General features: G+C 40.2%; 1 protein-coding gene across 1 annotated transcript; it reads right to left on the bottom strand.

Moving 5' to 3' along the window:
• Positions 1–55: 55 nt before the first annotated feature.
• Positions 56–1,225, bottom strand: LOC109207838 (extensin-2-like; the record flags this gene model as incomplete). The annotated part of the gene is made up of 1 exon (XM_019370838.1): positions 56–1,225. A coding segment is annotated over exon 1 (1,026 nt), but the record flags the coding sequence as incomplete, so codon positions are not given.
• Between the last annotated feature and the right edge of the window lie 14,714 nt (positions 1,226–15,939).

Below are 15,939 nucleotides of genomic sequence, written 5' to 3'. Positions count from 1 at the left end.
GGATAGTATTGAGTAGGTGGTGGTGGTGAAGCGTAATAGTATGTGGGGAGAAGACTTTTTGGAGGTGGTGGGAGGTGTAGTAGTATGGAGTTGGAGGTGACTTTACCGGTAGTGGTGGGGAAGAGTAGTGATATGGTGGCGGTGGTGATTTCTTTGGTGGTGGTGGAGAAGAGTAATAATATGGTGGAGGAGGTGATTTCTTGGGCGGTGGTCGTGAGGAATAGTAATATGGTGGAGGAGGAGACTTAACTGGTGGTGGTGGGGAACTATAGTGATATGGGGGAGGGGGTGATTTCTTTGGTGGTGGTGGTGAGGAATAGTAATATGGTGGAGGGGGAGACTTAACTGGTAGTGGTGGGGAAGTATAGTGATATGGTGGCGGGGGTGATTTCTTTGGTGGTGGCGGTGAGGAATAATAATATGGCGGAGGAGGTGTCTTAGCAGGTGGTGGTGGTGACTTATAATAGTATGGTGGTGGCGGTGATGGTGATGGAGGAGGCGGAGACTTGTAATAATAAGGTGGCGGAGGTGAAGGTGAAGGAGGTGGTGGAGATTTATAGTAGTATGGTGGAGGAGGTGAAGGAGAAGGTGGCGGTGGAGACTTATAATAGTAAGGTGGAGGTGATGGCGAGGGTGGCGGCGGAGATTTATAATAATATGGTGGTGGAGGTGATGGTGAAGGTGGAGGTGGCGACTTATAATAATATGGAGGTGGTGGTGAAGGTGATGGTGGAGGAGGAGATTTGTACACATACGGGGGCGGAGGAGATGGCGAAGGAGGAGGTGGTGATTTATACACATAAGGGGGTGGGGGTGAAGGTGATGGGGGTGGAGGAGACTTATACACATATGGTGGAGGTGGTGATGGAGAAGGAGGTGGAGGTGATTTATAAACATATGGTGGCGGGGGAGAAGGAGAAGGAGAAGGAGGTGGTGGAGAAGGAGAAGGAGGTGGTGGAGAAGAATATATATAAGGATCTGCTGACACTACATTAGCAACTGCCAATATGGCCAATGCCAGTAAGACTTGTGGCAAATATCGACGACCCTTGGCGGGGCCGCCACCGTGAAACCGACTCATTTCGCTGGAAAATTCCTGCCCTAGCCTCCCAAATATGGCTAGTGAAGTCTCCAAAAACTTTGAAGGGGTAGAAGAAGAAAGGAAACAGTGTTGAAAGATGATGCCTTTAAGGGATCAATGGCCAATGTATTTATAGTAACGTTCCTAGGGAAGCAATTGCTTGTAAAGAGCTGTTTAAAGGACCAATTCAATTGGTCTGATTGATAATCAAAGACTAAAATTTATAACAACTCTTAACAGCTGGATCTACAAATTATCATCTTATTAATTAAAGTCCATTTCTTCATCACTTTGAATATTTCCATAGTATCTTTTTAACAAGTAGTTGTTACCTGCTACACAGAAAATGGAGTAAAGCAAAGTGATTGTTATTTTTTAATATTTCCACTCTCTTGCCATATATTAGTTTTCATGAACACTTAGATATCATACAATTATTGGTCGTTTTGTTTGTTTCCTCGTTATTTCTATATACATCCCTAACTAGTAGAGTACTGTGGTTCACTTTCTATTTATGACGACGACGACGACGACAACAATAACAACAAATCCACATCAGAAGTGAGATTTGGGGTCGATGTGTATAGAGACCTTACCCCTACCTTGGATAAAGGTAGAGAAGTTGTTCCGGATAGACCCTCGGCTCAAGGAAAGATGAAAAAGAAGTCGTAACAACAAGCAGTAATACCAGCAATCCAACATGAAAACCGAAGCGAAAGAAATAGCAAATAGTTATAGAAATCTACGAATAGGAAAATACAAGACTAACACTACTACGACTGGTACGCACAAGGAAAACACTTGACTATCTAGCCTTTTATCCTAAATTTTCTCCACCTCCACACCTTCCTAATTGATTTGAATAAGGAAAATTAAACAGTGCAAGTTTTCTTCTAATATTAATAACTTTTTTTCTTCTTCATTTTCATCCAGCTAAGCAAAAAAAAAAAAAATGGAATTAGCTACGAACTTTGTCGCTAAATCGCTCATAGCTAACATAATTTTTTGATAATCTGTCGCTAAGTAGGATTAGCGACGAATTTACTGCTTAGCTACATAATTTGTCCGTCGCTAATTCTTGTTTTTTTAGTAGTACTTTTCTTTTGTTTTCGGATCACATGTTATGGCTAAAGAAATTACTTGTTGTCAACTGGAAATGAACATTTTATTTTAATATTGAACTCTCAGTGCAATTTGCGATACTAAATAAAGAAAATTACAGCTTGTGAAATGTGAAAGACGGCTATTAGTTTTAGTATATATTTCAAACGCCAGTTAATACCATGTCAGAAGCAGCAACTAGTTACTAGATTCATATCTTAATTTTTTTGGGGCCAAATTTCCTATCTTAAATAAGAGAATGATTGTTTGTGAGAGACTAGATGAGTTTTTAAACCCCTATTTTGAGGTCACTAACGTGGTCGAGTTGCTAAATAATGAGGAAAAATACCTCATTACCATGTGATTTCATAATGAGTTTAACTTATATAAATATACAGTGTTTAAGGATTTTTTACATTATCATATCATATTTACTTATTGTAACAATAGTCTGTCTTATTTTCAAGATTATAAATCTACTTTATATAAAAGGGTTTTTCTTTTATTTTTTGTTTGGTATCTCACTTGGTGTATATAGCTAGTGGGCCCGACTAATTTGGATTTATATCCGAAAGCCCTACTTTTGGTGTAAAACACTGCCTACTAAATGTGACTTCGTTCTCCCCGAACCGAAAACTTATGATTAAAGATAGATAATATATTTATCATTTCACCACAGTCGTTCGTAGTTTCAAAGAATTTACTTGCGGAATAGTGAAACGCCAACATATGTATTAGCAATGTTAAAATTTTATGTATGTAGAGATTATTATTTTTTCTCTACTACCGTCTAGTACCAACCAAACATTACCTAGGTTAGAGGATGTAACTTTCCACGTGGACAGTGGATAAAATACTTTTAATACTTTCTTCAAATTGAGGAGATAATGATTAAAAAGGGAGATTCTACGTTTACGCAGGGTCCAGAGAAGGTCCGCATTACAAGGGGTACTATGTAGATCAAGTATTAGTGGCTGCTTCCACAGCTTGAACCCATAAAGAATAGGTCACACGAAAACTACTTGACCGTTTCTCCAGATTAAGATTCCCTTCAATAGATAAGAAAACAGGTTTTTAATATTCTAAAACTTGAGTTTAATTGATGGAAAAAGAGCTATGTGTTGAGCTCTACAATGGTGTTTGATTGATGAAGAAGGAGGAGAAGATTTTGAGAGATAAGAAGTGGCTACCAATGTTGGTATTGAAAAATACTCTAGAATATTTATAAAATTGCACCCTAATTCCCATCTTATTATTTTTTTTTGAGCAAACAGGAAATATTTATATTAATACTACATATTATTTAGTACATCAAAGTCATACCCCATGTCACTTAGGACACATTGATTACCTAGGCTTGCTAGTACATTGCAAGCATCATATGCTGAGTACTTAACAAAAACACATTGTTCTTTTTCATCATCCCATACAAAGGTTTCAACATAAGATGGAGGTCGTACATAATATTTGTTTCTCCTTGATTGAGCATTAGCTTCCTTTGCCAGTTGGTGTGCTAATTATTCCCTTGCCGGAATACGTGCCGGAGGATCACTTCCTTCTCCTGGTGCATTAACAACCTGCATTCATTAACAATATTGTCATATAGTCTATTGCCTTGTTGTATAGAATGGATTACCTCCGTGGAGTCTGTTTCAATATCCAGTGGGAACATTCTCCATTCTTGGGCTGTTTGGAGACCCTCTAGGAGTGCCTTAATTTCTGCCTCAAGTGAGCCATTTGCATGAGTAGATTTTGTAAAACCTACCACCCAACTCCCTATTGTATTCCTGAATACACCTCCCAGGCCACTTTTTTTATTGTTGTTCTTGAAGCTTGCATATATATATATATATATATAGTACCAGCCTTTCGGTCGTTTATGCCATTTTATATTGATAGTGATCTTCCTTAGAGGGCTGAGGCTGTTTTCAGTAAGGAGTTTGAATTCGGTTGCTCTTTGTTTTATTTGGTCTATGTTAATGGGGATGTCGATGTTGTTTTGGTTATTGCTATTTGTTAATACCCAATTTTGCCATCATACTTTTTCAAAATATATATACTTTTAAAATATCATTTTTGCATCATTATTTAGTTTATAAACCTACACAAGCATTTTCTATAATTTTTCATAATTTTTAGAGCTTTTAAATTATTTTCCTGCATGTAAATTACTTGAATAATTATTAATTACTCCTTCAAATTATTTTGTAATAACTTAATCATCCAAAAGTACTATTTTGCATCCTCGTATATGTTTCATCATATTTTTTACTTTATTTCGTATAATTATGTTTGCATTTTTAAGCTATTTACCTAGTTTTGCAATAATAACCTATATTCATATATAATTGCTTTTTATCTATAATATTGGTGTCAAAATAGCCTTCTATATTTTTATAATGCAAAATCATTATTGTTAATCATTTTAGTGCATAAATAATATTTTCATTTATTTATTAAGCATTTTTCATAAATTTTTTTGATAAATTTTAGATATTTAAATAATAGCCAATTTTAACCAATTTTCGGACAAGAGTTGGCCCAATTACCCCAAGCCCAAAACCAAACCACCCTTTTAAAATAACCCGGCCAATAACCCATTTAAACGACCCGCCCAACCCCATTCTTTCATCTTGGCCGTTGATCTCAAATGATCAACGACCCCTAAAAAATCAATCCCTTCTAAACTACCCCATCCTCTAACCCTAATACCATTCCCTCTAAAATGCCGCCCTCAAACACTCTCCATTCCCTTCTCCTACGAAACCTAGCCGCTGCATCTCAATCTCTCCAGATCCGACCCTAAGATGGAATCAATCACTAATTCACTTACCTTATTGATCTCCTCTCGCTACTGGTTGTCCGTTTATGGTGATACTTGAGTACTTGCTTGTTTTGGCAAGTGTGACCTTCAAAGACCGAACTAAAATGGCTCGAATATTTGATTTTAGGCAATATTTCGTCTATATCCAGGCTATTTGAGTCTGATTAGCCAGGATCTCCGGTTAATTTCTGATTTATGTCAACTAGGGTTTACTTATTTTTTTCCCTAATCTGATTTTTATTGATTCTACATGTTAATACTTCCTTATTCATGTTTGATTTTACAGCTTTCCTTGTTTACTTGTTCGATTTCTTTCACTATATAAACCCCTCCCTATTCCCCTTTGAGACAGACTGGGAATCGCTATAATCTCACTAAAAAAATTTGAGGCTTTGTTCTGTTAATTCCTTCATTATCTTGTTCTGTGCTGGCCGGCTGAAAGCCAAGGCCACTGAGAGTCTATTGTTCGAACTTTCTCTTAGTGCAAGCATTGCCCGGGGTTCTTTGGAAGCTCTTGGGAACTTTGACGCATCGAGGTTTCTGGGTTCTTGTGTATCTTTTGTTCTTTATTGTTGTCTGTTTAACTGGTAAGCCACTTGACTTTCGCAATTTCATCCTTATGTGTCTTTGATTTACATGTGTTCTCACCTCTGAAATCCATGGATTAATATGTTCTCTGGATTACTTTTGTGCACGATTCTGTTAACTTTACTTTGTTCTAAGTCTCCTTAGCATTTAACTTCCTCCTAATGCTGCTAGTTCTGAGATTGCCTAAGTCTAACTTGGATAATCTGACCCTCTTAAGTTCGTTTAACTAGTGTATTGGTGCCTGAATGTTCCTAAACATGCCTGCTTGCTTTGTCCTTAATCTCTATAATGAATGCTTCACACTTGTGCTAGAACTTCCTGTGTTAATTATGACATGTTCCCCTACTATTGTGTCACTCAGCATGATCCCCATACCCCATTAGTGATTGACTGAGATTTTAACAGTTTGTTTTCCCTGCCCTGTTTGAAACATTTTGTTTTATGGCATAACTTAGACCTTCTTTAGTTAATTAATCTATTGTGTCAATCCCAGAATACCTACATGTGTTATTTGACATGAGCTCACTATTTCACACTGCTCTGAAGCTCTGCAATGTTTGTCTTGCATGTATAATGCGTTTTAATCTGTTGTTAAGACCTTTTCCATCAACTATGATCTTGCTTCTATGCTAATATGTTCCCCCATTTTGTCTTTGGTTCATTTGATATCGTGTTCTTTTGGTGATTATTTGTCTTACCACAACGTGTGTCCCCCATCATGTCTAAATACTAATTAACATGACACTAGGATGTATGCTTAGCATAATTTGAATCTCTCAGATTTTAATTTGTTTTGTATTATGCATCTGTGCATGATAATCTTCGCCTGCAAACTTGTGTCTCCCCTGACCCTTCCCATATGTGGCTTGTCATAATGTGTGCTCCCTATCATGTCTCAGTGCAGTCTTGCTTCTTGATGAGAGTTAACATGTCTGTCTTATGACACTAGGATGTATACTTAGCTTAATTTGGACCTTTTAGGTTTTGACTGGTTTAGTATCATGCATCTATACACGATAATCTCTGTATATCCTGCAAATCTGTTTCTCCCCCCAACTTTTTCAATATGGGGCTGTCTATGTGGTACTTTGCTATGCGTGAAAATCCTGCTGAACCTACTGGCCTGCTTGATTAGTTGCTCTGAATGCTCAACTTGACTATGTCTACTTTAGGTTACAAGTGATTCTGTCCCTCAACCATTATCCATTCTCCCTCGGTTGCTTTTTATGATATTCTGAACTTCTTATTCTTAGTCGGCTGAAAGCCAAGGCTACCAAGATTCTTACTACTTACATCCCTAGTGTGAGTACTGCTCGGGGTCCATTTGAGGCCCTTGTGAACTCTAACACACTAGGATTTGGGTCCCTAATCCCTTCCCTTAATACTGAAATCTGAATTATCCCAGTTCCTTCTCCTTGTTGTCCAATGAACTTGTAAGCTAGTTGGTTTAAGTGATTCAATGCTTGGAAACATGGTTGTATGACTTGGATTTGAGCTCTTCTATGGGTTCTGGGTTGTGTTGATGAATATGGCTCTTTGTTGAAAGTCTGGGTATGCTGCATGAGAAGTGCTGAAGGCCCAGACAGTGCTGGGTGTTTCTTTTGGGCCTGCTATGGGCCTCCTGCCATTATTTATACCACGTTTGTTATTACATTCATTATTGGGCTTATAATAACTTTTGTAATAAACAATTGGGTGTTAGTAAAATGGGAATGGGTAGATGCTAAATGTTTGTATGTAAAGGGCAGACAATATGCCTATAGGACTCAGTGATTTACTTGCTATATATGATATTCAATCACTATGTGCACTATAGAAATTATGTCCTTAGGGGATGCACACGCACACACACTGTTTGCTAGTAAACATGAACTCAGATGCTGTAATTATTCTTGCTGCTACATGCTACTAGAAAGTCTGCCTATAGGAACAAATGTCACTGAACTTTCCTTTGATTAACTTCAGCATGTTCATTAGAAATTATGTCTATAGGATTTTGATCACTTCATTTGCTGCTGTATCGCACTAATCACTAGAAATCATGCCTATAGGATCTTGATCACTTCATATGCTATTATATCACGCTGTTCACTAGAAATCATGCCTATAGGATTAAGTATATGTTAGAGATCCTGCCTATAGGGTATAATTGCTCGTTCTAATGGACCTCTAAAATACCGTTTACTACTTGTTCATGTCACTGTCAGTAAGCATAAGTAATTCTGAGCTTCTCCCCAACGGTTTTTCATTACTCCTTACTGCACGAGTCACCTAGGCATAACAGATTTAATAACTGGAAACATATAATCCCTATAATCAACATATATAATCCCGTCTGTGAGCAACGCCCAACCTCTGAAACTGCTTGTATGTTTGACGCATTGTCACATAGAAATCATGTCTATAGGGCTTAAGGTTCTTACTTCTGAATTGCCTAGCATGAAATTTGTCTTGCGTGCATTTGTTGCTTAAGTATGGAGGCAAACTTGAGCCTTAACTGCCTATATGTGAAGTCGAATATGTTTTTGTATGTAGCCTAGTTTTGACATTTCTGAGCAGCCTAAGTGAGGTCTAGAACCACCCAAATCCAATACCTCTTAGACCATAGGTATGGGATGGGTAGTGCACGTATAGGGCATGACTTAAAATTGAATTAGAGCGCTTTTAGGTAGCAACTTTAACATAGTAATCGGGTAGCAGGAGATGATAGTCTGTGTCCGCTGAATAATATGAGTAACTCCCTATTCTAAGGGAGTTGCGAAGTATTATTCATGTTACACGGGATGATCCTTTAGGCTAATAAACTTAGGACCCCCCATTTTTATCTCTTTATGTGTGTTTATTAGATCTAAATAATTGTATCTCTGTATTTGTACTAAGACTTGTACTAATCATGTTGTAATAAAATTCTTTGACTTCTGAATTCCCTTTGTTTATTTGATCACCTAGTTTAATTGTAATCTACATAATCTTAAGTTCTGCCGGGACCCACAATTGTGGACCTCGAAGTGTGCCTATCACCTTCTCTTTGAGGTAATTTGAGCCCTTACCCGATCTTTGGTGACGTCGACTAGTCAAACAGAGTTATTTGCATAATAGGTGCCCTAAAACACCTTAAAAAATTATTAGGTGGCGACTCTTCTCCTTTAACACTCTATCTCCCATTCCAAAAGGAGTTGTCACGACGTCGAAACCCGTTTTCGCGAGAAAAAGGGGTGCGACAGCATGGTGACTCTGCTAGGGACTTTACTTTTAGGCTATTACCATAATGAACTTGGCTTATGTGGATTATTTTCTTTGTTTTTCAATCTTTATTTGTTAAGTTTTGCTATAACATGCACATCCCTTCCCTTCTCCACCTTTATTTGCTTAAATTTATTATAACATGCACATCCCTTTACCCATCTACCCTTATTTGCTATAACTGCTTTTCATTTGTTTAAAGACTGCTATATCATGCTATTCCCGTCCCTACTCCCTTGTTTGTTTATCACATTTTCGCAACTACTCCACGAACAAACTTTTTCATTTGTCTTTCTTTTGTGTTTTTCATATTTTACCTTAATACTGTATTTACCGCTTTTTACATAGTTGTCATGCAAATACTTGGAAATGTGCTATTATCTCTTCATAAAGCATGCTCAACATCATACTCCACTTGTGCCAATTATCAACATAGCAATGCTTGATGAGTGTCCGTGCTCTTCCAAAATCGCCCTTTTAAATCCGAATGGCTTATTTGCAGTAGACTAGTCGATCAGCGGCGTAGTCGATGGTGCCGTGCCTTCCCCTCTCAAGTGGTCCACTTGAGAGTACCAGTCTAGGCCATTCTAGAAACCTTACTCCAATATCAAATGTACATGCATCATGTTAAACCTAGTAAGGGTTAGAACGTTGTCAACGTGATGTCCCCCTAAGATAAGACTTGTCCAAAGTCCGACGAGATTTCCACAATCCTAGTGGACACCGTCACGTTATGTGCATTACTTGGAGAAAATATGCCAATATGTAGATCATCAGTGTGTAAATGGTCGAATCTGGAGGGGGAGAGGGCTAACTCTATTTGTTTGTAGAAAATGAAGCACGAAGTTCCTAGGTTCGGCATGGTCCAAAATATCCCACCTCTGCTACTTGATTGGTGGAAAAATCTCGCGTCTAGCGACAAGAATCATGTGACAAGGGTCCTTGGTAATTTTCCATCCTTATTAGACATCCGACCGAATGGAGCATTGATTGAGGCCGCTACTATGTTTTGGGATGAGAAAAGGGATGTCTTCCGCTTTGGTGACATAGAAATGACTCCTCTCTTAGAGGAAATAGGAGGTTTCGCTAAGCTGCCAAGGGATAGTCCAGGATTATTGGTTCCAGAGAATCGCACCCCTCGCGGTTTTCTGAAAATGCTAGGTTTCAAGAAAGATGATGAATTGCTTTGTTTGAAGAAGTCGTACATCCCATTTGAATTCCTTTATGAGCGTTATGGGCACACTAAGTGATATCGTCTCCATCATGAGAAACTCGCCATTACTGGGTTGGACGCACCGTCGGATTTATGTGTTCATCGCCTGCTTCTTGGGGTTATTGATATTTCCAATGAAAGGGGGAAGGATCCATACTCGCCTAGCCATGGTCGCCAGGACTCTGGTGGAAGGAATCAAGGGACAAAACTATATTATTATTCCCATGATCTTAGCTGAAATGTACCGCTCTTTAGATCAGTGCATACAGGGATTCGGGCACTTCGAGGGTTGTAATCTGTTAATACAAGTTTGGTTGTTAAAGCATTTCCAAAGGGGAGAATATTGCCAAGAGCTTCTGCGTCGGACGTTGAACGACTACATAGCTTACCACCATCCCAAGAAAATGACATTCATCCTAGACAGGTTTGCGCAACCTGGAAATGCTGTGAGTTGGGTATGTTTCTTCAGCATTCTAACAGACGAGCAGGTACATTGGATGTTCGAATGGTTTCCTAGCAGTGAGTTCATCATCAGGTTGAGATAGACTACTCATCTGGTATTGATCGGGTTAAGGGGCATCTATCCTTATGCTCCTATAAGGGTAATGAGACAAGCGGGAAGAAAACATGTTATACATTGGGTTTCTAACATGGTCCAGTACAAAACAGATTTTAAAGGGGACGTTATTCCGTTCAAGTTCGAGGCACAACATATGTGGAATCAGAAGGTCATTGTGGAAAAGGATACTATTGAGCTAGAGGTATCATGCCGGTCATGTGTACTTCTGCCTATCGTGGCTAGTGGATGACATAGCAAGAGACGTCAAGCCAGGAGTTAATCTGAAAAACAGGATCATAGATGACGCTGCTGAAGCACAGGTCAAGTACAGAAGGTTACACAAGAGGGTCTTTGAATCTGAAGCTAGGCATCTAGAGCAACACAAATTGGATATGGAAGCAATCAACGAATGGAGGGAAATTGCCGGTAAATAAACAGAGAGATTGGAATATCTGGAGCAAGGGTTGATGGAACTTGAAGGGAAAAGGCTTATCTATTGCTGGATATGTGCAACTTGGGGAATATGATCGATGGAGTCAAGAGAGCCAAGCACGGGGAAAGTCCTTCTAGGACCGAGTAGATTAAGGGAATGTTGTTTTACTGCTCTCTACTTTAGTTTAGATTTCAATTGTAATAAGGCAAATGCCATTAGTAACTTTCTTATTGTTGTTGTTTTAGTAAAGATTTGATTCATTTTCACATTAATGAAATGACGCAATTATTGGCATCAATTTTCTCCAAGTCCATGTGTCGCTTAGGCCTACCTTGGGCACAACGAGGTACCCCAAATTAGGACGCGAATTTATTTTGCAAAGCATGTTCAATATTGTAAACATTCTTTCAATATCCCTTACTGACTTGGTTACCTTTTGTTTTTCTTTCTTTTGATTATTCCCATTCCCCAAGGTTGGTTCGTGCATACAGGCATCATCCGCATATCACACTAGATCCAGAGGTCCTCCGCCTCCTCCTCTACCAAGTGATCCTAAAGGCAGAAGCAAAGGGAAAGGAAAGATGGACGATTTAAGTGGTATCAGAAAGGACAATGCAGAAAACGTTGAAACTTCGGATGGTCGGAGTACTCCAACATAGAATGAATTGGTCCTGCGCCTGGAACAAAAAATACTGGAGCTACAAGGAGAACTTGAGCAGGTCCGGAACTTGGCAAACCCTTCCCTCACCCTAAATGTCCCCGATATCAACCAACAAAACACAAACGCCCAAAACCCGACACCTCCCCAAAACACACATAATCAAAACCCACCACTAAATCCTCCCGCACCACATCAATACACCATACCTCCTCAGAACCAAAACCCCCCACCGGTACCTACTCCTCAACAACACCATCACCATCCAACTCAATACCCATAAACGACCATATACCACACTCCTCAGAATGCACCACAGCCTACTCCTGATCCACAAAACTCAACCAATGACCACCATTATGCCTGGATTCCCGGAGTCCACCAAAGCAATCCCATATATGTGGAAACTTCACCCCACACCCCACAACAAACACTATATATACCGAAATCAACCGAGAAGGACCTCCTCATCAAGAATATGGCGAAAAAACTCAAGAAGCTCACTGGCATAGTTCATAGTGTCGAAGGTGGCAAGGGCATTGAGGGTTTGAATTATGAGGACTTGTGCATTCAACCAGATGTAGAACTCCCGGAGGGTTACAAACCTCCCAAGTTCGAAATGTTCGACGGAACTAGTGATCCAAAAGTGCATATAAGAACATACGGTAACAAGTTGGTAGGAGTTGGCAAAGATGAATGAATTCGTATGAAGCTGTGCATGAGGAGCCTCACTGGAGATGCTTTGTCTTGGTACATCAGTCAGAACCCAAAAAAGTGGGTTAATTGGGTGAGCATGGCATCAGGTTTCATGGATCGATTCAGGTTCAACACAGAAAATGCACCAGACATTTTCTACATTCAAAATCTCAAGAAGAAACCAACGAAAACCTTCTGCGACCATGCTACTCGATGGAGGTCTGAAGCTGCGAAGGTAAGACCGGCACTTGAAGAAGAACAAATGAATAAGTTCTTCGTCAGAGCTCAAGACCCGCAATACTATAAAAGGTCAATGGTTATTGAAAACTATAAGTTCTTTGACATCATCAAGCTGGGAGAGAAAATAGAAGAAGGGATCAAAAGTAGAATGGTAACGAATTTCAAAGCACTCCAGGCCACAAATAAAGCTTTGAAGTCGGGAGGTATCTCCAAGAAGAAAGAAGTGGGTGCAGTAATGGTAGCCCAAGGTCCGAAGTCTCCTATCACATACCAAACACCTCCACCCACATACCATCCTTCACCCCCCCAAATACCAGCAACCTGCTGCCACATACCACACTTATAACACCCAACCCGCATATTACCACTCACCACCACCAGCCTGCCAAAATTATCAAAAACCAAGACCAAATTTCGACCGCAGCCCACCCAGGCAATACACTTCGATTGGTGAACCCATAGACCAACTCCACGAGATACTGAAGGCTGCCGGTTATGTCACTCCCATTCCCGCTGTTGCTATGGAAAACTCTTCTCAATGGATTAACCCAAACAAGACATGTGCCTATCACTCAGGCATGAAGGGTCATACCATTGATGAATGTCGCACTATGAAGGACAAGATCCAGACATTAATTGACACTAAAGTCATACAGGCAAATGACACTTCACCTAATGTTCGTAACAATCCTCTCCAGATCACAGAGTTAAGGGAGTAAATGTGATAGAGACCGATGAATAATGGGATCCGGAAGAGTCAATTGGACTCATTCGGGAGGGGGATGATACTAAAACATCTCCAGTCACCCTCACACCCATTGTAGTGCAAACCCAGGCACCGATCGAGGTTGAGGTAGCCGCACTAGCGCCGTTTGAAGTTGAGGTGTCAACGCCCTTCACTGTGATGGTAGCACCTACTCCATATTACCAGTCTAAAGCTATCCCATGGGATTATGTTGCGGAAGCAAGGAGGAAGGGAAAAGCAAAAATGAAAGAAACAGGCGCAACATAAGGCATGGCTAGAACCGGTAGGGTTTATACACCCGAGCATTTGGGAGGAACAAGCAAAGAAGCTGCATCTAAGCCGCCTGTCATCGAGACCATCCCCGATGACCTTTGGAGAAAAGTTCAAGCGAGAGAATACTTTGTGGTCGATCATTTGAACAAAACTCCCGCCCAGATATCAATCTTATCACTACTGCAAAACTCCGAGACACACAGGAATGTCCTGATGAAGGTGCTGAGTGAAGCCTATGTACCCATCAACATCACTAGTGGGGAAATGGCCAACATGGTCGGGCAGGTATTGGAAAGACACAAAATCACTTTTCATGAAGATGAGCTGCCACCGGAAGGACTAAGTCACAATAGGGCACTACATAGTACAGTGCAATTTGAGGACAAATTCGTCGCCAAGGTACTGATAGACGGGGGTTCAAGCCTCAACATATGTCTGCTGACTACTCTGAAGAGGTTGGGTAAAGGCCTGCACGAGATACGAGCAGGAAGTATGAATGTGAAAGCATTTGACAGATCTTAGAGGGCAACAATCAGATAGATCAACCTCAGCCTACAGATGGGCCCAACCTGGTTTGGTGTTGAGTTTCAAGTGCTGGATATATCTGCTACCTACAATCTACTATTGGGATGACCCTGGATACATGCCGCTGGGGTCGTAGCTTCTACTCTGTATCAGGCTATGAAGTTTGAATGGAATCATCAGGAAGTGATCATCCATGGAGATGGGAGTAATCCCATCTATACCAAACAGACTATTCCAGTCATCGAGAACAGGGGGAAGCTGGGTAGAGAAACATACCATCGCGTTGAGCGCATCAACACAATTGAAAAGGACAAATGGTGAAGCAACAAGATAGAAAGCATATTGCTATGGACAGGGTATGAGCCTGGCAAGGGTCTCGGCAAGAATCTCCAAGGGATCACCAAACTAATACAACTAAAGCGTCATGGTACAACTTTCGGGCTTGGGTATGAATGCACTTGGCAAGAGTACCAGGATTGGTCGCCACCATAGCGTGGTCCTTATTATTCACTGGAACAACCGGTACCGCATTTGCACCAGACATTTCATCAAACTGACATAATGTGGGCGTCTGAAGAAGATGAAGCTTTGGCGGGCATAAGGAAGCTATTTCTGGATGATGAAGACATGGACTGCAGTGTGATAGTTGAGGAGGAGAAGGAGGAAGACCTTACCATTCAAATCGTGGAGAAAGGAGCTGTTCTTAAGAACTGGACTGCTGCACCATCCCAGGCCCGTCGAGTTCCTGGGTAGCCTGGCAATTAGCATAATTTATTTTTAAAGCAATTTTGAGCATCTAAGACATTTTTAGTATTTTTTTTGAACGTATTCTGTTTTGAAATAATTGCTCGAGTCATCGAGTTGTACTTGTTTTGATATTTTCAAGATTTATTTAATGCATTGCTATTTTAGTATTTATTATTATCCTTTACATTTTCTCTCTATATCATTATTATTACTTATCCCGATGAGCCTACTACGACTGTGACATGTAATGAGATACCGCAACATAAGGATAGTGATTCAGAGGATCTGGAAGATGATATAATACCTGAGGAAATTGTCAGAGAAGTGGAAAATTTTGAAAACAAGCATAAGTCTAATTTAGACGAGACCGAGGCGGTTAACTTAGGGGATTCTGAAACAGTCAAGGAAATTCATATAAGCATTGACGTATCACCATCAGAGAAAGAAGAGTACATCCAATTCCTGAAGGAGTATGAGGACATCTTTGCATGGTCTTACGATGATATGACTGGTCTGAGCACATCCACAGTGGCTCACAAGTTACCTACCGATCCCATGTGTCCACCAGTAAAACAGAAGCTCAGAAAATTCAAGCCAGATGTGAGTGTGAAAATAAAAGAGGAAGTCACTAAGCAAATCAAAGCCAAGGTTCTCAGAGTTGTTGAATATCAGACTTGGTTGGCCAATATTGTGCCGGTTCCGAAGAAATATGGGAAGGGCAGAGTATGTGTTGATTATCGGTATTTAAACCGAGCGAGTCCCAAAGATGATTTTCCGTTGCCCAATATACACATACTGATCAACAACTGTACCAAGCATGAACTCCAGTCCTTTGTGGATTGCTTCGCGGGGTATCATCAGATCTGGATGGATGAAGAGGATGCCGAAAAGACAGCCTTTATCACCATGGGGAATGTATTGCTATAAAATGATGCCATTATGTTTGAAGAATGCTGGAGCCACTTACATGAGAGCTATAACAACCATTTTCCACGACATGATACACAAGGAAA

This window comes from Nicotiana attenuata, unplaced genomic scaffold (genome assembly GCF_001879085.1).
Source record: "Nicotiana attenuata strain UT unplaced genomic scaffold, NIATTr2, whole genome shotgun sequence".
Classification (NCBI taxonomy): Eukaryota; Viridiplantae; Streptophyta; class Magnoliopsida; order Solanales; family Solanaceae; genus Nicotiana; species Nicotiana attenuata.
This window is presented reverse-complemented; position numbering and strand designations above follow the sequence as displayed.